At 40.1% G+C, this 27,914-nt stretch overlaps 1 protein-coding gene across 1 annotated transcript in view; it reads right to left on the bottom strand.

Annotated features, from left to right (window-relative positions):
- The window catches only part of spock2 (SPARC (osteonectin), cwcv and kazal like domains proteoglycan 2), a 30,898-nt gene extending 6,204 nt beyond the window's left edge, over nucleotides 1-24,694 (bottom strand). The window contains exons 1-4 of the mRNA XM_059323876.1: nucleotides 24,453-24,694; nucleotides 9,239-9,284; nucleotides 1,059-1,173; nucleotides 605-710 (exon numbers count right to left, since the gene is read on the bottom strand). Coding sequence (XP_059179859.1) covers nucleotides 605-710; nucleotides 1,059-1,173; nucleotides 9,239-9,284; nucleotides 24,453-24,641 — 456 coding nt within the window. The 5' untranslated portion in view covers nucleotides 24,642-24,694. The remainder of the gene's footprint in view (nucleotides 1-604; nucleotides 711-1,058; nucleotides 1,174-9,238; nucleotides 9,285-24,452) is intronic.
- Nucleotides 24,695-27,914: the final 3,220 nt, after the last annotated feature.

Raw genomic sequence — 27,914 nt, 5'->3', positions numbered from 1 at the left:
CATTTAGATTTGCTTTACTCTCCACAAACACCTGAGGTAAATATATGACTCTTTAGATGTTAAATGCTTTATTACGTTCACCAATGTGTGAAGCCAATGCAGAAGTGCCTTAAACCTGGATTCTCTTTAATGGCCAGCAGGCGGCGACTCCCCTGGTTGCAAAAATAAGTCCTAATGTATAGAGATCTTTAAGAAAATGACCCTACTTCTCACTTGATTTATTCTCTCAGTAAACACTTTCCTAATGACTTTATGATCTGAAGTCTTCCTCAACGCAGCATGATATTCATTTTGTAAATAATGGTCCCATTCAAAGTATACTACAACACTAAAACTAAAACAGTTTCAACAAAAATGAAATGTTATAACCTTCATGAAATCAGGATTTATTGCACAACTGTTGTATAAGACTATATGTATGTCTTTCTAATAAACTTGAATGTAAAGGCATGGTATTCAATACAACTCTTCAAATATGTAAAATAAAACCTTAAAAACATGATTCAGTTAGTTTTTTAATTGGAATTTGCTTGGATTTATTAACCTGGAACGCAGAATTTTGTAAAATCTTGTAATTATTTGATGATATGTATGGTTTGTGTACCTTTGAGGCATAGTTACGTCCGTCTGATCCACACACAGGCCCAGTGGAGGAGATTGGACAGGGCTGACAGTTTCCATCAGGAGACCTGAGAGCAGGCTGCTTCAGTCTGCAGGACGGAGGACACACAAACACTTCAGCCTCGCTAAGTCCAGCTGAGACAGCAACTGCTGTGCTAATTCAGAGTACAGACACAGCAGCACCAACCTGAACATGAAGCAAACTGTCCTCCTCCATGTTGTCTGAATGAATTAGCTTATCATTAAACAGCAGGCAGTTGTGCTGCGCTGGTGCACAAACAAGCTTTAATATTGCCACATACCAGACCAGCACAAGCCGCAGACTGTAAACTTGCTAGTGTTGACCTCATGTTCGAGAGCATTAACAGAGGAGATTTTTGACTATGTGTGTGTTTTGGGAGTTAGTCAGTTCATGCCCAGGGGCTACACACACTCACCTGTGTTCAAGTTTCTTGCGGTTGACGCACACGGCTCTCTGGTAGCCCTGGGCGATACACACCTTGTGTCGGCTGCACTTAACCTTTTGACAGGGGTCCTTGGTGGTGTCTACATCTGGGAAAAATAGAAAATGAGATGTATACTGTAGGAGTCACTGCCTCACTATGTTAAATCTTTCTCTGCACATCATTCTACTGTTCATTGCCACTCAGAACCTAAATCTCTCGCCTGTATTTGGTCAGCAAAACCTGAGTCAGTCCAAATTATTAGAGCGCTGCAGAATTGTTGGTCTTGCACTGTTACAAATATGCACCTTAAGGCATTTTTTTGCCTTATGGAGGGTAGAAAAAAAATCATATTTCTAGACACAAAAATTAATAGACTTTCTAACAGGATGAAGGAAAATAGTTTTTCTATTGCCATGGGTGGATTATGAGACAAGGGGCCCCAGGGCACCAGACATGCAAAAGGCCCCACCGCCTCTCCTACACAGACACAAACACATAGACTTCAGCCTCTTTTTGTTGTTTTCTGTCTCTTTTTGTAGTTATTTTTTTCTCTCTGGTTGTTTTGCCACTTTTAGTAATCATTTACGTCTCTCTGTGTGGTCCTATTGTTCCAAATTTGTGTTTTGCCCCTTTTCAAAGTCTCTTTGTGGTCTCTTTGTTGTAGTATTTTGTTTCTTTGTTGTCATTTTGGATCTCTTCCTGGTCTCTTTGAGTGACATTTTGTAGGTGAACTCTCACTGGCGCATTTCTCCTTCTTTACTTATTTAAATAAAATTTTAATGTTGCACTTCAAGTGACCTGCAAAGACGAAGACTTTTCATATAATGTAGGCTAAAGCCTTCATGGCTAGCTCATTCTACTCCATCCATCCATCACACTCTCGGCTTGCAGCTAATGCTGGACCATGTGTCAGCACCCTACACACACTCATATGTCACAGCTGTCTGTTCCTAGCAGGCCTCCCGAAGCCCGACCTGGATGTCACACTCTATTCTCTTCACATCCCACGGCCTTTATTCCCCTACACTATCCATCAGTACAGTACACCAGAATACACATTATTCACAGACTGCTATTGCAGATTTTCATCTACATGATGGAGGTGCTTGTATTCATCCCCTGCTCTGACTGTATCCTGTTTTATGGCACTATTATACATTTGCAGACTGGCTTAGGATCGCCTCTCTTGTCCTCTTCGGTGGCTGAATGCATTAATGCTGCCAACATCACAGGATTATTGAAGCGAACCGACAGATATCTGATTTGAGAAGCAAATCCAAAACAATACACCCCCCTGTCATGGCTGAGCTGGTTGTATAACTGACTGACTGACTGACTGACTGACTGCACTGACAGAGACACAGTGAGGCTCGGAGGCATTAATGCTCAGATGCAGACTCCTCATCCATTTAGACTGTCAACAGTGGAGCCTTATTCTCTGGTCGCCGCGTATCCCGGTCGTCATTGATTGTGCGGAGTATCTCTGTAAAGTATCACACACATCTCCCGACTTTTCTCTCGAGCTGTCTCTATCTTTCTTGCTCTTGCTCAACTCTCCCCTCTTTTATCACTACCTGCCTTCTTTGGGCTGATGTCACCCCTCTTGTCTAATTCACACCAGTGGATCAGCAGAATCAGGGTGCAGCAAACAATTAAAGCCTTACGAAACTTCCTGACATAAAGGACGACAAGGGGATTAAAGTACTAATCGAGATGCAGCACAGTGGGTAGAGGGACGCAAAAATGTCTGCAAAACAATGTATTTTGCATTCAATCCAATGAAGATTTAACCAATACTTAGGCAACAGAAATGAAAGAATTAAAGAAACAGCATACACACAGAGAGCAGATAATCCTGCTTTCTAATAGCAAAACATTTGTAAATAAATCTTGTCGGAAGCGAGCGGCTACAATGCTGGCACAGCGTTGTGTTGTGAGTACAGAAGCATAAGGTGGCTGCCTGAGCCTCATGTTAACTTAACAGGCTTCCACGGATTAAAGCAGTGCCTGCGATGATGACGTTTCCATAGCAACAGGCTCTCCGCGGTCCGGGAATCATTTCTGGGCTGACTGTGATTTGCAGCTCAATCTGCTGTTTCTGAGAACTCTCTCCCTCTCTGTTTCTGAAACCCCCATTGTGCAATCATGTCTATCAATCTTCCTTTCTTCTGCTCAAATCAGACATCTTCACTGTGTAGTCTCATTCATGTTCTGCGTGCGTGTTTATTATTTTCCACCTCACATCCACGCTTTCTCTATTCAACCCCAGATGCACCCACCTACTTCCATTTTTACTTTTTGAAAGTCTCTCCTTTAGTATTAAACTAATGCCTGCAGCAGTAAACCTCTCCTAATTAGGCTCCCTGTGCTCCAGTCTAATCCAATCCAGATTTGCATGAGGTTTATCCCTGCAGATTGAGGATAACGGAAGCACTACTCAGTCCACATCCTCATCATCAACCCTCTTATCTACTATTTACGCACTTAGCCGCTAACATCATCAGTGCTATCTTGTCTTCTGGTTAGCACTGAAGCCAGACACGTCTCTGGCATGTCTGTTCGTTCAGTTAATGCAAAAAGACTCCAATTCCCTCAGTTACAAAGAAATAACCAACAAGCCAAGAAAAGGAGAATAAATGCCTAAACTTAAACCTGCAGGAATACATTTACTTGAGAGCAGTGCAACAAGCTGAAACCACAACAGTGTCATCTTGTCAGCAGTGATGTCAAAAGTTGCTTATTTACATATCTTGCGATATGTCATGTTTCAGTCAACCTAATGAATGTAAGTCCAATATTAACTCTCCTTCCAACGCCACTTTGGTCTCCACCAACTCTTGAATAAAATAGCCTCTAAGTTCTCCTGTCTTCTCTTTGGTGCTGAGCCTTGAACTTTGAAAACTGAAAACGAGCGATTGAGGCCATAAACTCATCTAGAAAATGTTTACTGAGGTAATAAAACAGGTAAAAAGAAGGCTATTTTTGTCATAGACCTCTATACAATCTTACTACTTTTTGCAACCAATGGAGTTGCCTCCTGCTGGCAGTTAGAAAGAATACAGGTGTAATACACTTTCACATTGGCTCCACGTTTTAGGCCCTAATGTTGCCACTTAGATATAGCATCTTATTTGGTAAAATTTAGAAGTGATGGTAGGTAAGCTAGGGTGGCTTTTTATCTCAATATATATTATCCACATGAGTGGTCTTGATCTGAACAAACTTTTTACAAGAAAGCAAATAAGCAAAATTCCCAAATTGTAAAACTATTACGTTAACATAAAAATATTTAGGCTACGAGTGCAGCTTTAACACTCAAACTACCAGAAATCAACTAGATTAGCCACAGCAGTCATTCTGAGATTATTTGCATATCATTTTAATAATCAATATGAAATCTAAGAATCAACGGTCACAACTCCATAGTTTCACTCAATGACTCACAGCTTTATCTGACTGGTTAAACATCACAGGTAATAGACAATCATCTAAGAACTATTTTTTTGCTTTGTAATTTAAATTAAACAACAATTTTATAATAAAACACATTTAGGAAAAGTCAGTGTGCTATAGTTACTTACCTAAAGTATTATATTGCAAAATGTAAAAAAAGTTTAGTCAAAATGACTTGATAGTTGCAGTGCTAAAACTCCTGAAAACATTTACAGAGATAAACTGTAAAGGATTTATATTTGCAGTATAATTAATGCATGGTGAATAGAGGAGATTCAGTGGCAAGCAGATGATGTGAGGCATGCCTTGAAAAGCTTAGTTTTAAATATGTGGAGAGGTTGACTTCCCTCTGGAGTTGGAGTAACATGCTGATCCCTTTGCAGCTTGTATATGGGGGGTTTTGAATTTGATAAAAGCAGCCCTGGGTGGCCTGAGGAGGGAGAGCGGGAAGGGGTGACACTGGACAAATTTGTGGAGTGTGAAGGTGAGAAGGGCGGCAGCAGACCCTGGAGGATTATATCAGCTGCTTTTGGAGGCTGAGAGTTGTAGAAGTCCAGACACAAGAAGAGTACAGTGTGTACAAAGAGCTTGGCAGACTCTGTGGTAGCGAAACAGTCTGATTTGGTGATAATTGCAGAGGTAAATCATGTTAACAGCTGTGACAAGGCCTTACAGAGGGCAGCGTTTTTGAAACATTAAAAGAAAAACAGTTCTATAATTTTGACGTTAAGTTTAAGGTGGTGGGCACACATCCTGCTGAAAATTTAAAACAAGAAGTTTGTGTCTGTGAGCTTTAAGCAGTATCTATCAAAAGCCTCAAGAGGTTTCAAACTCCAGACCTTACAGTGTGTGGAGTCAGCCTGTTCTCCTATCAGATCACTGCCATTGATGTGAAATCATTGATTTGCTAGAAAGTGTCCATTCACCATTCACCTGGTCTCTCCGGCTGAGATAAGTTTGAAGAAATCCAAGGTACACCTAAAAAGCATTATACGATCAGGTCTTCTGTGAGTGCTGCACACAGCACTTGGAGTGTGCATTTGCATGTGCATATACACTTGTTTGTTCTAACCAGTCCAAATTACAACCACTCTCCTGCAGTGTTTACTGTCTTCAGAGCGAGGTGATTCAATCAGTTGCAGGATTGATGAATTGACCGTATAAATCGACTGCAATTTACCCTGACCTCTCCCTCACTCTGCACAGCGCTGGCTGAAGTGTAGTCAGCCAAGATGGTGCCTGAATGCAAATTTCCACCTCGGCCTGCCGCTGTCGTTGACTGCCTGTGTGTTAGGAGTGTTGACAGTTCAAAAGCCCTGTCCTCTGTGCGGCGGTGCAGCAGTCTGGGGCTGCCTGGCTGAGGAATCCGGCCTGCAGGCTCGTGCAAGCTCGGGAGTGAAGACATCACGCTAATTTAGTGACGTCTCAGGGGGACAAATCTCCTCTTTTTGCTCCTCTGCTTCATTAGGCCACTCATAAAGGAAGGCAGATCAATGGGGGAGATAGCACACTCGTGTCAAAACGAGAGAAAGGGAAATAGATAAGATGAAGGACCTTTTACTGTGTGAAATGAAAGTAGCAAAGTACGATTCATGTGACAACCTTAGGCAAGCATAAAGGTTTGCTGAAGTGTCGTAAAAAGCTGAGCACACACAGTTGAACACAGTAGATCTATGTTGGCTAGGTTGATAGAAGTTGGGATATCATTTCAAGTCTATTGCCTTCCAAGAGCGTCAATATTGGATGGTTCTGCAAAACCCAATGCCAATGTTTTTTTAATTTTGCAATATATACGCATGCCAATCATGGTATGATCAAAGTTGGGAAAATTGTAGGGATGCCAAATGACAGCACTGAATGCTGCTGGCACTGGACATAAATCACAAGATGCAAAATTGTCCAATATTGATGTAATAGGTAGGACACTGAGTTATTTAAAAAACATTATTCATGTTAATAAGGTGGGTCAGATGGTTCAAAACCTTCTATTTTTACAAATGTTGATGTTTGCAAATGATCCGCATTCGTGTTAGGATTGAACGCTTCCACAAAAGGAAATAAAGAAAAAGCAGTTTTAAGCAGGTTCAAACAAGCTCATCTGACAGAATATCATCAAGAGTTGCATTTAATCTTTTTCAGTACAGAGACTTGTAGAATTAATGCCAAGATGCACTGAAGCAGCTATTGAGCATGGTGGTGGCTCTACATCTCACTAAGACACTTTTTCCTTTAATTGGCAAGCATCTGCATGTTCTTATGCTAAAAAATTCACTCATTGAATAAGATCAAAAATATATAGTCAGTTTAAGAATATCTATTTTTCTCGGTTCTCTGAACTATTACAATTTAGATACATATGGTTTCCACTCTACAGCAGCAAAAAAGGACGAGTGCTGACAGTGTAACACTGACGACAATATTTCTGTAATTTAAAAAAAACAAATTCAAGATTTGTTTTTGTTGTTGAAAGGCTAATCCATTTAGAATTTTTAAATATATATGTGGCACATAACACAGCTCATTACAGTTTTGGTGCGTCTTGTTTTTGTGCATGTAGTGTTGTTGGCTAATGACCTCCTCTTTGTCGCCTTCCTGTGAAGAAACTCAGGTGTCCAATGCACATCACTGTTTCTCTTTTATTATTATTGCCATATCATATTCTCCCACACTAGTCAGCTTGTTTCCTCCTCCCAGTCCACAATTTCCCCATCACCAAACTGCCTTAGTGTTGGCAGGAATAATGTTGATGTCAGTCACTTTACACTAAATCAAGGCATATTAGCCCCCACCTCTGTCTCACTCTCTCCCTGTGCTCTTACTTCCCTCTCTGGCCTTTCATTGGAAACCATAATTAGTCCTTCATTAAGCCCCTGGAAATTGCGCTAATGGACTCTGCCATTCAGTCGACTTCATTTAAGCTGCAAATCAAGCGACAATGGTCGAGGACACGACTCTGTCATGACTTCATCTTGCAGAGGCTCAATTACGTCCAGAGTCTCAGCAGGAGTGGCGGAGGAGACCGCGGACAGTCAGCCTCTGTGCACAGCTCCGGCTCAAGTGCAGCAGGAAAAGAGAAAAAAAACGAGGAAACAGAACGAAGTGGTGATGGGTTGAAGTCGAGCCAATGTTTAGCATCTCCTGGGGGAGGCACATCAGATCCACTCAAGCAGATAAAACAGAGCACTAACATCTTTCAACCTTTTTTCACTGAGGAACTGCTACAAGTGTGGACAGCGAGCGGCTGACCCCAGAATACAAACAAAGAGCATACCCGGTGCTGTCTAACACGATGAACTGCTGACGGTCTGGGAAGCATCACAGTTCAAACACAGGCCACAGATTCTGTCTCCATGCTGCAGTACAGGCTAATGACATTCAGTCTCAATAAATCATGTGGCTTTGCTTTCATTGCATCAGCATGCATACCAGGCAGATATACCATTTCTTCTCCTTTTGGATTATATGTATAGAATTATGATTTTGCCTCAATCCCAAGCATGTGATTAGACAATTTTGAGCACAGAAAAAGATTTCTGCAAGCACATAAATCACTGGATTGGATTAAATATGGTTTTATTTTGATCTTGGACTGATATATGGGTTTTGGCTGTTAAGCTTGGTGTTATATTTAAGATCTCTTTTACATATTTTACATGATAATAGACTGTTTCTCAGAGGGATAGACATTTATGTACTACCAGCAGCAGATGTTCTCTTTGAATGATGTGAGTGCTGGTGTTGTGCCGATCCCCACTATAGAATGAGCAATAAGAGAGTATTGCATAATGTGTTGTATGTAGCCTTAATGTTGGTAGGCAAGAGGCTTTCTTAATGTTTAACTTGTTTTGCTGCCACATAAGAAATACATTCCTTCCGAACGAGGTGAAAGCATCTTCACTGCAGAAACTGTCCGGGCTTGGAGTCAGCTGTCAAGCAGCCAAGAGATATAACAGAATTTCATAATGGCAAGCTCAGAAATCAAGTCTGAAAACTGCCCGACGGGAGAGTGAGTGAGTCAATGAAGAGGCAACTGCACTTACTCCAACAAGCTACACAATTGTGGATTTACATTATGCTTAAGTATTCAATCTTTCGCTTTCACGAGAGGAAAAGCATCCTGGGTGAAGGACTATCTTATCTTTTGACTAATAGCTTCTCTGGAATACTTTCTCAGCAAGACGAGAAAAAAGCCTTTTTGCAAAAACTGGCATTTTTCTTCTTGAGATCTTCTTATACATGCAGGCAAATACAACCCTTTGCCAAATAGTTGGGATGCTGTGAAAAACGTACAGATATCTTGCCTTTGTGCTGTATTCAATTGAACAGGTAGCAAACATTTGACTACAAAGCTTTGAAACGTAACTTAATGTACCTAACTAACCAACAATCCATGACTTTTTCCTAAACCTAACCACGTTTTCTTTGAATTCACAATGTTAACCACATCTTTGAAACTATGACAGTACTGGAACATTTGATGTTTAGCACTACCAAGTGCATTAAAAAGTGACACCAAGGAATCCTGACCAAACAACCGTAACACGAAGATTATCCAAAAAGCTTAAAATGAAATCTTCTTAAAAGCAGCAGGCTATTTAAATGCCTTCCCATGAATTCAAGTTGGCAAAACAACAAAAATATTTTTCATGTATTTTGATGGCATTCAAGGACTAAACTAACCACACAGTGAGGAAGAGATGAGATGGTGGGACACTTACTGTCATTAGAACCTTGATTTTCATCCCAGGTACGAACATAATCATCCTGCAGAAACATGAAGAAAACAGTCATTTATGAGCAGCTGCAGAGAAAGAGGAGCCACGTTATTCACACTGCAGGCCTGAGTGCACAGTGTTGTTGATGAAATACCACATCAACACTCTGTCATCTTCATAGAGAAGAAGAGAAGTAGTTTACATTATCATCGCACACTGATTATAATGTGTACATTAGTCTTGCAGCATGATAATTAGCAAAGTGAGTCACACCACAGACAGATGGGTATGTGCTGTGGATGTACATCTGTATGGAAATGAGCCCAACAAATCTGCACTCGATGCCTATATGTGCGACATATGGCTCTTTTATAAGTGGTCTGCCTTTTCCCCTCGCTTAATTAGAACATTAATCGTTCTAATTAAAATGGGCAAGTTGAAGGAGATTTCAAATGAAAAGAGAAAGAGAAGATGGATGGAGGAGCAGAGATAAAGACACACAAAAAGACAAGGAAATGAGTCATGAATGAAAAAGACATAGTGACAAAGGCTGCTGATGGAGCAGAGGAGAAAAACTGAAGAGAACTGACCTCTACCTCCTGGTGAAATGACAGCATAAGGAGACAAAAGAGTCAATATTAGTGAAGAAGAAAAGTGCAATTTTAGATACAGGGTATTAAGCTGCATTCAGTGACATTGAAAGGCCCCAAGAAAGACTTTATGTTCATTTTAAAGCCCCCTTTGAGGCATTTAACATCCACTACTAGAATTGAAGTTTAAAAGGGCACCCTTAGTAAGATTTTAACACTTGAAAACTTGTTTGACAGTGACCCAGCACCCTACTTTGTGCATGGAAACACAGCACATAAAACACTTTTTCCCCAATCCTGCCTTATTAGAAAACCAGTGAGAAAAGTTATTAGAAACGAGAATATTCTTGGACCCCTTATGTTAAAAAGCTCATTAAGAACATGTTATCAGTCCCTTTTAAATTAAATAAATATAGAAAAGTAAGGGAAACCCACACACTTTTGGAGTAATTTTAAAAGCACATTAAAGGTGTAATATGTAAGAATTTGTCAGATTTTTAGTTAAAAACATTCAAGAAATGAACCGACATTATAAACAGAATGTGGAAAAGTGCAGTGACAGTGACCTAAAGTGACGGTCGACTCTTTAACTGATAGTTCACAAGATTTATTTCAAATCGTAGCTCCATGAAAATAAAAATAAGAAGATAGCCACTAATATATATGACAGAAGAAAAATAAACTTTAACAAACCTTGTGCCCTGTCAGCCAGCCACTATAGAAGCCTTTTTTATACTTTAAATCAACTTTATATGAATTATGACGCACTCGTTAATATTTACCGTTCGTTTTTTATTTAACCGTTCCACCTGTTATTTCCTTTCGCTACCTTTCAAAATTAAAGCACCCATTTCACACTGGACGGCACCGTTTCAAAATAAAAGCATCACAACATTGTAAAACACCTAGAAAATGTACAAACATGAAAAACAAGCTATATAATACAAAAACACCAATAGGAACCTTGTTAAAGGTCACTTACAGTTGTGTTAAAATAAAATAAATGGAAAAGTGATATAGTGAATGGAGTATTTACTACTTTTTTACTGCTATATTTGATTTACTCCACATTAACAGTCTTATCATAACATGTATTCTTATCAGTAGCAGCTCAAAACCAGATAATTTACTGTATTTTATAAAGTGATTAAATTAATATTGAGCAGAATTTAGTTCAGAGTTTTGGTCCGGCCCCCGCAACCTTCGTGCTATTGGTCATGTGGCCCCTTGCGAAAATTAATTGCCCTGTGTACTGTGCAAAATCTTGCAAAGTGTCATTGCTGCATTTGGTAAATCATGCAAGTCTTGCACATGGTGAAATGCTGCCCCTTGTATTTTGGGAGCATGTGGCCAGTAATTACAGTTTGCACCTTCAAATGAGACACATTTATAACTATGAGTATCTGCAAATATAAGGAAATCCCACAGGCGATGGTACAGATGTAAAGCTTTTCGAGCATATTGCTGTGTCTGAAATAATAAACATGAGTCATTTCAAGATATTTACAATCAGCCACCCCCCTCCTCCTTAGAGATGACTTACTCATCACCGTAAACATTTACTGTACTGGAAGCGTGTGCCAAACAGCTCCCTGGAAGGCGATAAATCCTGACACAACACGGGGAAATATCAGCCCTCATGAAAGCTGGGACCTTCTTCTTTGACCCTCACAGTTTCATTTCACAGAGGTAAATATTTTCATCACTGTCAAGGACTCCACTTGAGAGTTGAAATCTACCAAACTGCGCTGCTGTTACTCTGCTCATCCTGCACTCGCTGCAGCAGCAAGCTCATTTCCCCCGCTCAATGACAGAAAAATCACTTCCAGTAAACCGGCTGGCGTCTGGATTTTTAACTCAACACTCCAGTTGAGCTTCATAAATGATTGCCGGTTATGTAGTTTAACCTTGTTGGGCCTGATGGAGTCACGCATTATAGCAGGGTAAGACCTCTAAGGGTTTACGACCTGGCCATTAATCTGACGCCTCCCATGTCTCCTTTATTGATGCTTCAGCTCCTGCATTATTTAGCAGCCTTTCTGTATTTGTGTTTCTGCCAGGACCGATGAGGGAAGTGTCCTGCTGCTCTGACAGGACTGGAAATCAATGATTTCATAAAAGAGAGGCTGCAGAAAATGTATTCGGGGAAAATAAATTCTCCTGAGTGTACAATGAAAGTGAGCATGAGAAGCAGAGCACGGTGACAAGTTTGGCACATGGCAGCGAAGTTATATCACTCGAAAATATGACTCACAGAGCAGATTTCTGATGAAAAGACTGTCGGTTTTTACACAGAAGTGATTAGAGGAAGCAAGCTGAGAGCTCAAAACACTCAGCTGTATCCAGAAGCTCTGTGATCTACCTGATAACATCAAAAAGATCTCCTCTTGCTAAACGAGCGGGGAAGCTTAACCTCCGCATCAAACATGGCAGAGTGTTCACCCAGCTGCCAGGCTCCACACTGAACTGGACTGATTGACTCACAGTGTAGTCATATGTGTAGGATGAGACTCGCGACCCGATGAGCCTGTCCACTGTAAAATTGGGCTCAGATCAAGTGGAACTGCACAGTGTCCTAAAAAAGTGACAGATATCGTGCTTTTTGGGCGGATTCAAAAAGAAGAACAAACAGGAAACTGGTTGAAATGAATGTGTGTCGATCTGACAAGTCGTGTGTGTATGTGTGTGTGACTGACAGGTGTTTCTAGGTAAATGTCAGCTGTCAGATGCACTCTGTGTTCACTGTGGCTCCTCTGAGGGGTTTGTTCTTGGTGACAGTGGAGTGCATCGCTGCCTCATCAGTAACAAAGGACACAGTAATAACACTCTCATGTGAAGATCTGTCTGCCGGATGAAGGTTTATACTTGACCTTTTACCACAATTAGCGTTAATATCAGCCTTCAGTGGATTTATTAAACCCATGCAGATCACCACAGAGACACAGACATGGATTTCAGCCAACATTATAAATTGTATAAAATAACTGGAGAGGTGAAGCCTCCAGGTCTGAGCAGTGAAGTGAATCTGGTACCTGCATTTTTTTCTAATGACCCAGCAGGGGGTGACACCACTGGCTGCAAAAAAAAGTCAGATTGTATAGACATCTATGATGATGACACTGACATTTTTTCAGTGTGTTTTCAGTGTAACATTAATTTAAACATTTTGTTCACCTAAAAATGTCTTGTTCAGCATTCATTTGTAGTAAAAGGCACCCTTAGGAGTTGGTGGTTTTTCCCCCTTTTAAGTACAGTTTGTTCGAAGCCTGTTGTTTGCTGGCCAAAATTAGCACCTTGATAACCAACCTAGAGATAAGTTGGTAACTTAGTGCTGCTACCTGGCTCAGTCAAGCTCGTAACCTGCAACCTCCCCAGCTCCACCCACCAGATATGGTTACTTCTGTCTGAAAAAAAATAAAACAGATAGCCAAAGCAAAACTGGAGGCTTTAAAACATTAGTCCACAAACCAGTGGTTGATATCACATTGGCTACATCCAATTATTTTATACAGTCCTACACACGATCCTCAATCTTAATTTTTTGCATCTGACAGTGTCTCTGTGGCCAAACCTTTTTAATGAGTGATGCTGCTGCTAAATAAACAAAGAATCAAGGGAGGTCCCAGCCTGTAAGCGTGTTCCAACCTTATGTACTAAACTGATGCAAAGCTATTTGATTTCTGTGTCTGTTACTTGATGAAAACCAAAACAGTGTTTCAAGTTTGATCAAAGCACGGTGGTGGAGTGCATAGTTTCTCTCTTTTTTTTTTGTAGATCATGTAAAAAACAAGTCCTCCATATCTAATCACTGTGTAGTTCTGGAACAACATCATAACAACAGACCAACAGGTAAGAGTCATAAAGGTTTGCATGTTGTTGTAGTTTGGCAAAATGCAGTTCCTTAACACTGAGGTGTTGTCTAATTAAGAACATGTGCAGGCTAGTAAGGGTCTGATCAGACAGTCACCTGCTTGGTAAGATGAGACTGAGTGCCACTCTACACTGAGGGTCCTCCATACAGTAATCTCCCCCACAGACTTATTCGAGGACCGGGCTGCATGCCCACCACTTCTGCTGCTGAAGTCCTCTATTTCATCCTCTTCCAAGTCAACTCTTTTGATGGCAAAAGGTCCTTAAGCAAATGCACGAACCCCTTCAAAGTCGAGAGTCAATGAGAGATGAGGTTGCAAAGAGCCTGACCATGTTAAATGATGAGTTCTCTCAGAGACGGAAAGCATGAGCTGATCAGCAAGCAAAAAAACCTAACCTAATTTCATCATGAAGTAGTGAATAAAAGAGACTTGCAAGAGGTCCAGTATTAAAAAATGCAATAAACATCTATCTTTTGAAAAAAGCACATCCTCACATGACAAATTCATGCCCTGATGTTTCATTTTACATCAATGAAAATCTTGCGGAAGCACAGTACTGAAATAAACCCTGTTGGATATTGCTGTAGTACAAAATATAACCCCCAAATCTGATGAAATAAAGCTGAAAAATAAAATTATATTGCCTCGAGGTTGTCTTCAGCAGCACCGTATCACTTCCTCCCACCTCAAGATTCACATAAAGACTCTGTTGCTGTTCACACAACCTCTCAGCTTTGGTTTACAGATCACATGAGAAACGCCTGAGATGAAACAAAAACCCCTCAACAATATTCTCGTCCTATGTTCTCCTCTTATCTTCATGCACACTGGGCTGCAGGGCACGAGAAGCAAGCCTGCTGATTCCTGTATTTCTGCATGCACACAGGGCTCTGAGCTGATGCTTAAGGATTGCAGAGCGGAGGCAGAGCATCAAACACTGAGAGTCTGGTCTGCCTCCCTTTCAGGACGGAGTCAAGAGTGAGGCTTATGTAAGAGAGCTGGGAGGACTGGGTTAGTAAAAGGTGAAGCAGGGGTTAGTACTTTTGGGAACTAGATCGATGGACAAATTAAGGGTTGGTAGAAGCAATGGTATAGAACTCAAATCACAAGATAAATCTGTTGTGAGATGACTCAGAGGACAGAATAAAACATATTTTTACAAACCAAAAATAATGCTTATTTTTCTGTTTTTAGATAGTTGGATAGATAGTCTAAATCTATTGAAATAAATCATTTTTTGCAGCATCTCAATAACACTTAAGTATTTGAACATGTAGAATTTCCAAGAATAAGACAGAAAAAAAATATTGTGCTAAATATGCACAAGGGTGTCATTTCTACAGGGGATGGAAGGACACGTCCTCCTCACTTTTCAAAATCCAATTTTTTTTTACTGTCCGGCCATCACAAATCAGGATTATTAGTCCTCATTGAAGTGACCTTTAGTTCCCAGTATTATGGTTTGTTCACACCAGATGCAATGCAATTTTCTTTTCGCTCTGTGCAATAAAATACAAACAGACTTTTTACACATCAGCATTATTATGTAGTTATTTTGGCACACTTTTGATCCGTTTATTCAGTGTGAAAACACTGGACTTTGGGAGCAGTACTAGACTCTCTCTAAACGCAGAATTAAATGTTGAGTTTGGTGGATTCATATTTAATATCTATTTTCATTATTTTGATATTCTGATTTATCTCTGTATTGATTCATCCATTGTTTTTTGTGATACGTTGTATCTGCTGAGCCTCTGGTGTATTTCCACTCTGGGGATTACAATTGTAAACTGCATTTCCCATGTGTAGCTGCACTCTATTTGACGTCATTATAAGCTTTGAGATTTGTCAAACATTGTCCCCGCTGAAGGCCAAATGACTGCAAGCTTGAATTCATTGTAGAGCATTTCTGTTCTGTTTCTACCACAGTTTTTCTATACTCCGATGCAAACAGAAAACACTAGACAGAGAATAATTGTGGACCTTATGGCGGGAAGGTTTCTGACCAAAATTCAGATTTGTGTCTACAGGTAATAAGATCACAAGGTTGTGCGCACAAAGCAATGGGCCTTTTTTATGCTTCATTTTGCAGATTAATTTGCATTTGCATTTCTATCATAAAATATACTTTGACAGATGAATATAGTCCTATTGTCTGCATTTTACTCTGTCTTGGTCCATACATGACTCATCTTTTTATTCTGAAGGTGGCAGACAAAAAATATTCATTTACATCTGCACTAAAGTTTGTGACACTGAAATATAATGGATATTCTTTTTTATACATGATTGTTCCGTGCCTCATTCAAGGAAGATTCTAATGTCATTTTTCACATTCAGGCAGAGAAGCTTGATGTCAGAAATAGTGTGACAGCAAAGGGTGGATAAAGGTCAAATACTAAAGCTGGCTGAAAATTGCACACATTCAGGGAAACGGTGCATTTTCCATTTAACTCGATAGTCTACATATTCAAAGGCACGTGACAAAAAAACCAGACTGATTTCATTGAATTCAACGGAAATTTTAATGTGATTCTTAGACTTTCCTGCATTGTCCTTATTTGTTTGCAATACGCATAGCATGCACACACAACAAACACATACACACACACACACACACACACACACACACACACAGTTACAGCTATAAAAATCATACTTGGTCCACAAAGTCTCCGTGCACTCATGCCAGCCCTGTGCTCACTATCTATAAATAAAATCAGCCCTTGTGCCTTTCAGGGCCCTGCGGGGAATAAGAAAACAGTCTGCAACTCACAGGAGAATCTGGTACAAACAGCGAGAACCTTCACACTTCACTGAAAACACAGAGCTTGACTGAAAAACACACATATACAACAATGGAAAATCAATGAAGTTAGCATGGTAGAATAAGAATCGGCCAATGATTTGAGACAGGGGAGTCGAAAACAATGTAATTGAATGACAGAGTCACAATCGGATCAGCAGCAACATTGGACTGAAACTTGGCTCGTCAAGTGGAAGAGGCAGACTGGCTGTCATTTCTGGTGCCTAACAAGTCCAGTCATCAAGCTTACTCATATATTATTCAACCAAATATCCCTTAAAATAAAATACGCATGATTACTGTATTCTTTTTTGTATCATTGGGATACAAATTCTTTTGTAAATCCTTAGTTGCTAATATTTTCCCAAATTATTTTTAATTTGGAATATGTACAATGTCATTGAGCACTCCCTTTGTTAGCCCAAGCTTGCTATACTGGTCAAGCTGTCAGTTCTGGCATGGTACAAAGGAAGATTACAGTAATAACAAGGGCATAATTACCATGGAAATTCATGGTGCAACAAACATCGGGCTTTCACCCAGGAGAACGGGGCTTGTGTCCCTTGTGAAAACAAAAGTAAACGATGTGACTTACACATAACAGGATTTAAACATAATTGTAACTTTCGTGCCTTGTGTTTTGTGCATGACGTTTTTACTTAACTATGTCATCCTCGTTACTACTTCACTTACAGCATTTACGTACATTTTATAACACCTTACCAGGACATTTTAGCCCTAAACCTGGATCAGTGATTTGTAGCCTAAATTCAACAAAACTGCAGCCTTTAAAACACACACACACACACACACACACACACACACACACACACACACACACACACAGACACACACACACACATATATATACAGTAATGTCCAATATAATAGCAGTCCAATGTGACTAACCAGATTAATCCATGTTTTTAGTATGTTTTTTATTGCTACATGGTAATCAAGGTACCAGTAGGTGCAGTAGATTCTCAGAAAACCAACAAGACCCAGCATTCGTGATATGCACGCTCTTAAGGCTGTGCAATTGGGCAATTAGTTGAAAGGGGTGTGTTCAAAAAAATAGCAATGTCTGCCGTTGACTTTACAAACTCAAAACTATTTTGTACAAACTTTTTTGTTTTTGATTTATCAATCCTGTGAATCACTAAACTAATATTTAGTTGTTTGACCACAGTTTTTTTTTTATAACTGCTTTACATCTGTGTGCCATGGAGTCAACCAACTTGTGGCACCTTTCAGCTGTTATTCCACTCCAAGATTCCTTAACAACATTCCACAATTCATTTACATTTCTTGTTTTTGCTTCAGAAACAGCATTTTTGATGTCACCCCACAAGTTCTCAATTGGATTAAGGTCTGGGGATTGGGCTGGCCACTCCATAACATCAATGTTGTTGGTTTGGAACCAAGATTTTGCTGGTTTACTAGTGTGTTTGGGGTCATTGTCTTGTTGAAACACCCATTTCAAGGGCATGTCCTCTTCAGCATAAGGCAACATGACCTCTTCAAGTATTTTGACATATGCAAGCTGATCCATGATCCCTGGTATGTGATAAATAGGCCCAACATCATAGTAGGAGAAACATGCCCATATCATGATGCTGCTCCACCATGCTTCACTGTCTTCACTGTGTACTGTGGCTTGAATTCAGAGTTTGGGGCTCGTCTCACAAACTGTCTGCGGCCCTTGGACCCAAAAAGAACAATTTTACTCTCATCAGTCCACAAAAAAAACTTCTTCTGCACATACCTTTTTTTTAACAGAGGGACTTTGTAGGAGGTTCTTGTAAATAGATTAGCTTCACACAGACGTCTTCTAACTGTCACAGCACTTACAGGTAACTCCAGACTGTCTTTGATCATCCTGGAGCTGATCATTGGCTGAGCCTTTGCCATTCTGCTTATTCTTCCATCCATTTTGATGGTTGTCTTCCGTTTTCTGCCACGTGTCTCTGGTTTTGATCTCCATTTTAAAGCATTGGAGATCATTTTAGCTGAACAGCCTATAATTGTTTGCACCTCTTTATAAGTTTTCCCCTCTCCAATCAACTTTTTAATCAAAGTACGCTGTTCTTCTGAACAATGTCTTGAGCGTCCCATTTTCCTCAGGCTTTCAAGGAGAGATGCATGTTCAACAAATGCTGGCTTCATCCTTAAATAGAGGCCACCTAATTCACACCTGTTTTTTCACAAAATTGATGACCTCACTGATTGAATGCCACACTGCTGTATTTTTGAACACACCCCTTTCAACTAATTGCCCAATTGCACAGCCTTAAGAGCGTGCATTTCACGAATGCTGGGTCTTGTTGGTTTTCTGAGAATCTACTGCACCTACTGGTACCTTGTTTGCCATGTAGCAATAAAAAAATACACTGAAAACCTGGATTAATCTGGTTAGTCACATTGGACTGCTATTATTTTGAACACTACTGTATATATTTATATATATAATTTTCCTTTAAAAAACACAAAAAAATCCCACCAAATCATCATCTTACACTTTTGCTCTTGTACTTTTGGTATTAGAAAATGAAAAAGAAGCATAATCTTAAGTCCCTTTTTCCTTATGGAGTATTGCTCTTACACTAGCTCTAACTATGAGCAGCTCCTCTCAAAACAAGCATCTCCACCCCAAACACTGTGTGTTTCTATGTGTGCGTGAGTCTGTATATTCTTCCAAGTATGATAACACTTTCTTAACAAGCCTACTCTCAGGTGCTCTCAGGTGCTAAAACATCCAGATTTGTGCTGCTATTTTCAAGCACTTCTAACTTTTTCTAATCAAATTGTACCAGCTACGGGAGCTGATCTTACACTGGCTGTGACTCCTTTTGGCTCAATGCCAAAGGTAATAACACTTGGGTGGCATTTACTGTAGAGACAGCCACTGCCACTTAGAGTTATTGTAAGTTTTAAAAGAAAAAAAAGTGTGATTTATTGAACCTGCCTTCAGTTTCGTAATAACTTAACGGTGCATTTTCAAATGAGAGCTAATCATAAAACATATACAAATCTCAAGCTACAAATGATCCTGTTATGTATTCACTTACGCAACATTCAGGCTATTGTTCACTGGGCTATTTAGACTACTGTAAATACAGGTTTCTAACTACATGAGGAAGTATTCCACAAAGAGCTCATTACAGGCAGATGTCTGGATGTTGGGTGTACTCGGCTGCAAACACCCTATTTGGCATATGGACTCCCAGGTGTAGCCAACACAGGTCGTGCATGTGAAATGCTGAAGTGCAGGGGTTTCTAGCATCTGTAAGAAGGGATGTAGTACAAAAAGGATGCTTAAAAAAAGCTTTTTTCCTGTAGCTATTAGAAACACCTGTATGAACACTACTGGGCGAAGAGGCATTAATTGAATCTTTTATACAATTGCATCTGCTAAGAAATTTAATATTTATCACCTTTCTTCACTACTTGGAAAATCCTCTCCCTGGCTCTCTGCGGCACCTGTGCCCTTCAGCTGTGGCTATTGTACTGCAGTGGGGAGCAGCTGGAGCCATGCAAGCAGGGCATGATGAAAAGCTGTTTCCTTTTTCTTCTTCTACTCAATTACAGCCCACCTAGGCCTCTGGTAGCAGGCCAAGGCACCCCACAGTGCACCAGTAGTCCGTCCCAAACACGAACAACCGGACCGTCTCTCTCCCAAAACTGTTGGAAGTGATTAAAATCACCAACACAACTCTGCAGCCTCATAAAGAATCTGGAGTATGATAAGGAGCGACTCATGGCAGAACAAAGTATGACTAGATAGACTAATGGATTTCTGATAAGCTGTTATCATCATTTATAGCTTTAATGCATCAGCGGCAGTCTATTCTAACATCAGAGAGCACGGGGCAGCCGAGCGGCTGCGCGATAGGAAAGCCAGACTGAGTGCAGGGCTGGGGATGATAATTTACTGTTCATCTGGATAGTCTTTAATGGAGTATTTGGCTCCAGTGTTACAGATGCTATTATGCACAATGTTTTCTATGCTATAGTGAAATGATAAAAAGCAGTAGCGAGGGGTGCCACACAATCACAAAGTGTTAAAACTGCCCTGGGCTGCAGCCAGTTTAAGGTTAAAAGGCAGCGAGTAGAGATAGCTGAGGTAAAACTCTTGTCAAATGTTCTTGCCAGATTGCCAAAACCTGCTGCAAGTGCTTCCCTCATTCTGCATATTTAATACATTGGCATCGGCAAGGGATCTGATGTTTTTGTGCTGGCACAGAGTTTCTTTAAAAAATGAGGTGAATGGATAACAGGTTCAGGCAGGATTGGTGCTGGGTGGTCCAGAGCTGCCTGAGTGGAGAGGCATGCATTTTTAAGATAAGGGTTTACCAGGCACAGACAACAGAAAAAACAGAAAAATATTAACCAAAAAGCACATCATAAACACGGAGCTCTTTCTGTCATGTTCACACTGGAATGTGTGATGAACACCGACAATAAAAATCCTCCCTCTGGGTGAGCTTGTATTGCTAAGTCCTAATCATTATCCATTTTTAAGGCATATTTCTGAGTTTATCTTAAATCAACAGGAATGAAACATACCAGACCAATTTCATGGCTTGACGATTTCATGGACAGTATCATTTTTACAAGGCAAGTTGAGCAAAAAATTTAATTTACTGTTGATTTGCCTGTGGTAGACATACCAAATTGGATCCGCTATGCATAAAATGCAGCAGTCTCCAGCCATTTAATTCAAAACTGAAATGAAAATAGACAGTGCCTTGACTGGTGAGATGATCCCAGTTGACATCTAATTGTCCCTATAATTGAGTCTGTAAAATTCTGTGTGCCGAACAAATTATATTCAGTGTCTGGACTTAAAAATGGTGCTTAAAATAAAAGTGAGTGCATGATGAAGAACAAGATGTATTTTTATTATCATATCTGCAATTTGTTTCTAGCTACTGTTTGTCTCAATCTTTTATTCATCCACTGCAGAGTTGTTGAACTCCGTATGAAAGTCAGTTTTAGTAATAACTTTCATATCTGGTTGTATGAAGTAATAAAATTAAATGTTTGTGTCCTAGCAATTCTTATCACAGCTAAGAGTGCCTAGTGTCTCATACAAACTGAGCAAATAACAGCAAGTCGTTGGGTTAAAATAACTGCATTCAGTTACCATGACTGCCTTCCCTGTTCCCTTGTTTTCTGTTTTTTTTTCTCATGGATTTGGTGCATTAGTGAAATGAAACGTTGAGTGCACCTGTCAGATTAAAGGATTGAAGGTATCCCATTCTATTATTTGTTGACTGTAACTGTTAAATCTAATCTCCTTGTCTTCCTGTGAAATAGATTGAATTGAAAGTGTGGGAGCTATTTTTATTGGAAGTGAAAGAGCCTCTTATCCAGATTCTGCTTTTACATTTCATAGGAGAATAAATATGAAATATTTACAGTCTGTGTTCTGCAGCCTATTGTGTGTGTTTACGTGTGTGTGTGTGTGTGTGTGTGTGTGTGTGTGTGTGTGTGTGTGTGTGTGTGTGAGATTGTGAGCATCTGTGTGCGCGCATGCAAAAGGGGGGAATGAAAGAGCTCGTCTTTCATGTTGTGCAGCTTTGATTATTACTTTTCAGTGTTGGATTAATATTCAACATTCAGCTCTCAGAGGACTGTGCAAGTCAACATCAATTTGTGTAATCTGAATACCTATAACTGTGTCATTGGCAGGCCTTTACACATCAGCTGTAAAACTCCCAGATACTGAACTGCTCATTTTCGAGTTCAGATTTAGTTTTTAGCTCAAAGACACCAATAAATTGTCATTATATTTTATATTCAGCAGCTCTCAGTGAGAATCATCAAGGAAATAGTTGGTTGCGCTAATGGCGTTTCAATTGAAAAACTTTACAGTTTGAAAGATGTGAAAAAATCCTAATGAAAGGATGCTTCCACTTCTTCCTTCACCCTGAAGCAGGGCTGGCGAGGGGAATAGAGTCATCAAACCCTCAGTGATACATGCTCCATTTCAACACCATAACACAGAGACTGCTGTTGCTACGGCAGCAAGCTGAAATCAAAGCGGTTTCTATTGGCGATTCTCCCGGGAGTTTCAGTGGTTTGCTTCTCTGATGTTTCTCCAGTCATCATCACCAGAGACACCAGCACTCCTGCTCTTTAGCGTGCACAGATGCAACAGCCCGACAAAAAATTCAGGCTTGTGCACTTTAGAGAGTGAAGAAGCGTTGACTGGATGCATGCAAATGCGAACGCGCACATTAAGACAATCACCTCTGGGAATAATGATCATGAAAGAGACACAGCGTGGATCTGGAGCTGTTTGTGTTACACAGCAGCTTTGATGTTCAATGGAGGGAAAAAAGGCAAAGCGAGTGACATCTTCATACTGGCAACCCCTTAAGCAACGTTAAGAAGAACCGTTTATATCTTGGGAATCTCCACATATTCCGTCTGTGTTTTTATTCACTCTTGGTAGGAGGTTTTTTTCCTTTGCACAGCCAATCATGATGTGTGAATTCAGAGTGAAGTTGCTGCTGCTCCAACTAACATTTTGGATCAAGCTGTGTAAATATAGAGCAGCATCCAGCGAGTTTATAATCCCACAATAATTCTGACTTAATCTTTCCATGCCCACAATTTCATTACTTCCCTAAGTACAGTTCCCGAGGACATTCTCTTTAAGTAATCACAGTCAAAGTAATCCGATCCCAGGAGGGGTGGCTGCCAATTTTCCCATGCATTCACCTTTTCTTCAGGGACGTCCATAAGGAGGCGTATGAATGCAGATCAAAAATGACACCACAGCCTCTACGCGATGGTTATTACATTGAAAGGCTTCTCCTCAGAAGAAGAAGATATGGCATTGTTCTCGCGCACATGCTCGAGCTGAAGCCAAATGCTCGCATTTCAAATCCAATAATGATACCTATCACGTGCTAGTAACCACCCTGGATCAATTAAAACCCAATTAATGAGAGTTATGTGCAACATAATCCAACTGCACTATTGTCCAAATCCTATTGGGATCATTAGTAATCATTTCACAGGGCTTGGAGGCAAAATTACATCCATACATTTACAGACACAGCAATATATCACAGTGCGTAGCCTGCAGGCTTTAATCAATCCCTGCAACCCAGTTCAGTCTGTTCAGTAGGTGAATATGCACATCAATCAATCCCGGCCCCTCTGCTCTAATTGCTTAATTCTCTTGTTTGTGAAATCTCCCGGGACAAGTCTGGAAACACATCAGAGGTAGCCCATATTAAGGGCAGTATGATGGAATAGGTGTATACTGCTCCTGCTGTGCAAGTGGGACTAAAACATTAATTGTTTATAATTAACCGAGGGTCCATATACTAAAAGTGGGAGGCGTAGTAGCCTATATATAGTCAGTGTTTGCAAATGCCTACTGTAGCATCCAATTAAATATCACTTTAGACACCCTGAATGTTGAGGAGGAAGTCAGAAAAGTAAAACATCCAATTTTTGTTTGCATTAAGACAACCATTGCCATTATCCCACATTATTCAGTATCACATAATATATAAGGTAGTTTGGGTATTTAAAAAAAGAAGAAGAATCAGATGAAATGTGTGCATGAAGATATTAATTCAAAATAAGGCAATTTGCAAAAACTGTAAACACAATTTAACACAAATTTAGTTTCCATCTTCTTTTTCCAATAGGTATGTCCTAACTGTATATTTTAGACCTTTAAAAAAAAATCTTATTTTTAAACATTTTTTCCAAAGTGTGTGTGAATGTGTGTACAGTGTGGGCTACGTTAAAAACAACAACAACAACAACAACAACAACAACAACAGCAACAACAACAACAACAAGTTTGTGTGCATCATCAGACTAAGTGTGTGCTAACTATTATTACTGTTTCCGTGTGTTTCCCCATCAGCGCATCTCCTACCGCATTACCGCGCATCTCTCAATCAACACGGTGGACTTACGTCTCTGAAGCGATTCCAGTGCTTGATCTTGCGGCTGTACTGTGAAATGGTGGACAGCCACTGCTCGTCTTCCATGAAATTCCCCGTTTTTTCCGACTCTTTGACGCTCTTCACGTCCGTCTGCAAGGTGGACCCCGCGAGCATCACCAGCGGGACGAGAAGGCACACGATATCCGTAATTTCCACCATGGTAGCGGACAAAAACACCTCGCACACACCGGCTGTCGGCTTTCCTCTTCTGGGAGGGGGAGGATGCTGAGGCAGGATCGAAACTACCAACTGATTAGCCTATAGGATGCTCCTTCTGCTGCTGGGAGAGAGAGAGGGAGAGAGAGAGAGAGAGAGAGAGAGAGAGAGAGAGAGAGAGAAAGAGAGAGAGAGAGAGAGAGAGATTTGGTGATAGTAGTCAGGGTAAGTCATGGTGATGTGTGACGCTATTTGTATGTGTATATGAATACGTCACAGTCTTATTTCCATTTTAATGTAAGTCAAAGTTTAGACCTGCACCCCCACTAATGGCTTGCTCAGGTGGGACACTTTGTTTGCTATATAGGGCTGTCTGAATTAAGACCCGCAACTTTCACTATTATTTCCATTTTCTCAGTTGATTCATCATTGATCACTGTTCTTCAGGAAATTGTGACAAATGCATCACAGGTTGTTAAGTCCTTGATGCCAGGAAATTGCAGCAACAACAGTCTAAAACATAAAAAAACCCAGACAGTTTGATAGGGCAAGAATCTAGCAATATGTATCTGATATAGGGGTTACAATTCAATTATGATATATTGTGATACTGTATGCATGTCACGTTTATTTTAAATCTAATTTTAGGAAACTGTCACAGTTCAAAGAACACAACTACATATGCATAAACTCTGACAATATAAAAATGTCCTTTTCACGTCCAACATCATAGCACTACTTTTCGCTCATGTACTTGCATGTAAACTATTAATTAAAAAATGATTTTTTGTGTTTTATGTGCCCTAGTTTGGCATCCTGTGTCCAGGGTATACCCAGCTTCTCGCCCATTGTCAGCTGGGACCCAGTTTGGATACGTGGTTGAGGATAATGTATGACTTAATTAAAATTATTTTAAAAACAATAGTGTTTTTGAGAATAAATACAACACACAACACATAGTATTGCAATATTCATGTGTATCGATACTTTTCACAACACCCCACTATTGTGTATATACATATGACAAAAAAGGAGCAAATCCTCAAAAAATTGGAGAACGTTTGGCAAGAATGTGTCGATATGACACGCATCATGATAAAGGAGTCACAACTCAGTATATTGTGAAACTGTAAGCAAGGCAATAAACTGCATTTTTTAAAAATGTAATTTTAGTTATAACACCATGACATAACAGTCAAGTTAAAGTTTAAATCCATCAATAAAGTACAGAGTGACCGAATTAACTTAAAAAAGTGTCTAAGATAGTTTTAGAAAACACAAAATGACAAGCAGTTTCATGATATAGACTGTACTATAATTTATAGAGCTTTATGTGTAATATTTGCAGACTCTTTTTTTGTCAGAACAGTTGAAAAAAAATCCTTGTTTTATGAATGGCCTCTGAAATAGACCTTTTTCCCAGCAGACATTTCTGATTTGTCGCAGCAGGAAAAGCACAGGTGCAACTAATAAAATTAACGATGGTTCTGTTCCATTTAAGTGTCCCAGTAAGCCGTGACAGGGATCCGGTGTACATAATAACAGAGCCCTGGAACTGGAACACCTAAATGCAATGCAGCCATAATTAATGTTATTAATTACACGTGCTGTTCCTGCTATCACACGCTGTGGAAAAAAAGGCCTCTATTATCTCTGAGCTGAATCAACACCTCTATGACACATTATAACAGAAATTGAACATTTAATGATTCATACATTAATTATGAGGGGTATTGTATTGGCTTGGGGTGTTACTGAAACATGGAATAAACAAAACTGATTGTAGATTTCTAGACTTTTATTACAGTATTATCTGTATGTATGTTCCTGCCACTCTAACAGTGAAACATATCTGGCTATAATTGGACAGGAAGACTTCATAAAGCTGGAAAAGGCACTCTGCCTCAAAATTGTAACCTGGATTGATGAAAAGACAACACAAAGAGGTTGTTCTGGATTCTGTTGAGCTCTGCTCTGCTGTGTTCAGATGACCAATAGATAATGGCACTGCTTTCTGATCCATTATCGGGGAGTCAGAGCATTTGCATTGTGTCACGCTACAGTATCTGACTGTATCTGCCCTGCCTGCTGTATCTCTTCCTGCTGCAGTCTCAGCCGGTCCCCAGAGAGACAAACTGAATGACATCTTGTAATTGAAATGCTGGATTAACTGATGCCATCTTTACTTCATCCTGAAAGAGAGTGTCTTTGAGGCCCCTCTTAATAAAGACAGGCACGAGACAGGGCGTCATCTAATCTCTCAGCTGCACGCAATCAAATTTACGAGCAAAGATAAATGGAGAGAAAGTTGTTTAAATTGAACCCAATGCAGATATCAGGATGTGGTCAAATGAGTGTCAGGAAGCACTTGCAAATGATACTGGGTTCACTTAATCCACGTATGTGATACATAATCCAAGCTCATTATTTACAACACAGCAATACACTCAGATTGGCAAAAATTATTTATGTCTGCAAACAACTTATCTGCATAATGCAGTTGGTTTGAAATGAGCTATCCTCAGTTCGTACTCTCACTGATGCATTTTAACACAGTGCTCCGCAGCTGCTGCAATCAGCCAGCTTCATTCTCGGAGACATTAATCAAACTAAAAGCAGCGAGTCAAATGAAGTAAAATGGCGTTGTGATTAACACTGCACATCCTTTAAGGCACATATTAGGTGGAACCCACAGACAGATGAGATGTGACAGTCACAGAGCAGCGATCCAGAGGGAGGAGGGCAGAACATGGCAGGCCAACAATGTGCATCTCATTTATTGGAGCAAGTTAAAGAGAAAATGGCTGAGTAATCCTAGAGTCACAGAGCCATAGGGGGTTTCAGGTAATCCCCTTATAAAAGCTGGGGAAAATACGTCCCTGTCAGTCATGTGAGTGTGGATCCCCCTGGGTCTGATGCTTTGTGAAGCAAAGGGAGAGAATATTATTGTGAAGGCAAGAAATGTAAAGATCAGATGATGCTCTGTGACAAAAGATGGTGGCAACTGTCTTAAGGAACAGGAGCCTCTGCACGCCCAGACATAAGATAATGCTTGAAGGCTATGGGGCACTCATGGAGTCAAAGGTCAGATATATACCTGCTGGTAGCTAAGTGCGTCACATGTCATGTGTCACATGCCAGCATGTTTGGAAGCGTTGCTTATGCACTCCGCTAGAAATGAATGATACAAATCTGCAGAACGGTTGACAGTGCAGAGCAGTCCTCGCCATTTTTACAAGTCGCTTGATTTAACAGCCTACGTATCATCTATAAAGA

This window comes from Centropristis striata, chromosome 20 (genome assembly GCF_030273125.1).
Source record: "Centropristis striata isolate RG_2023a ecotype Rhode Island chromosome 20, C.striata_1.0, whole genome shotgun sequence".
Classification (NCBI taxonomy): domain Eukaryota; kingdom Metazoa; phylum Chordata; class Actinopteri; order Perciformes; family Serranidae; genus Centropristis; species Centropristis striata.
The sequence above is the reverse complement of the archived record's forward strand: the minus strand, read 5'-3'. Positions and strand labels throughout refer to the sequence as shown.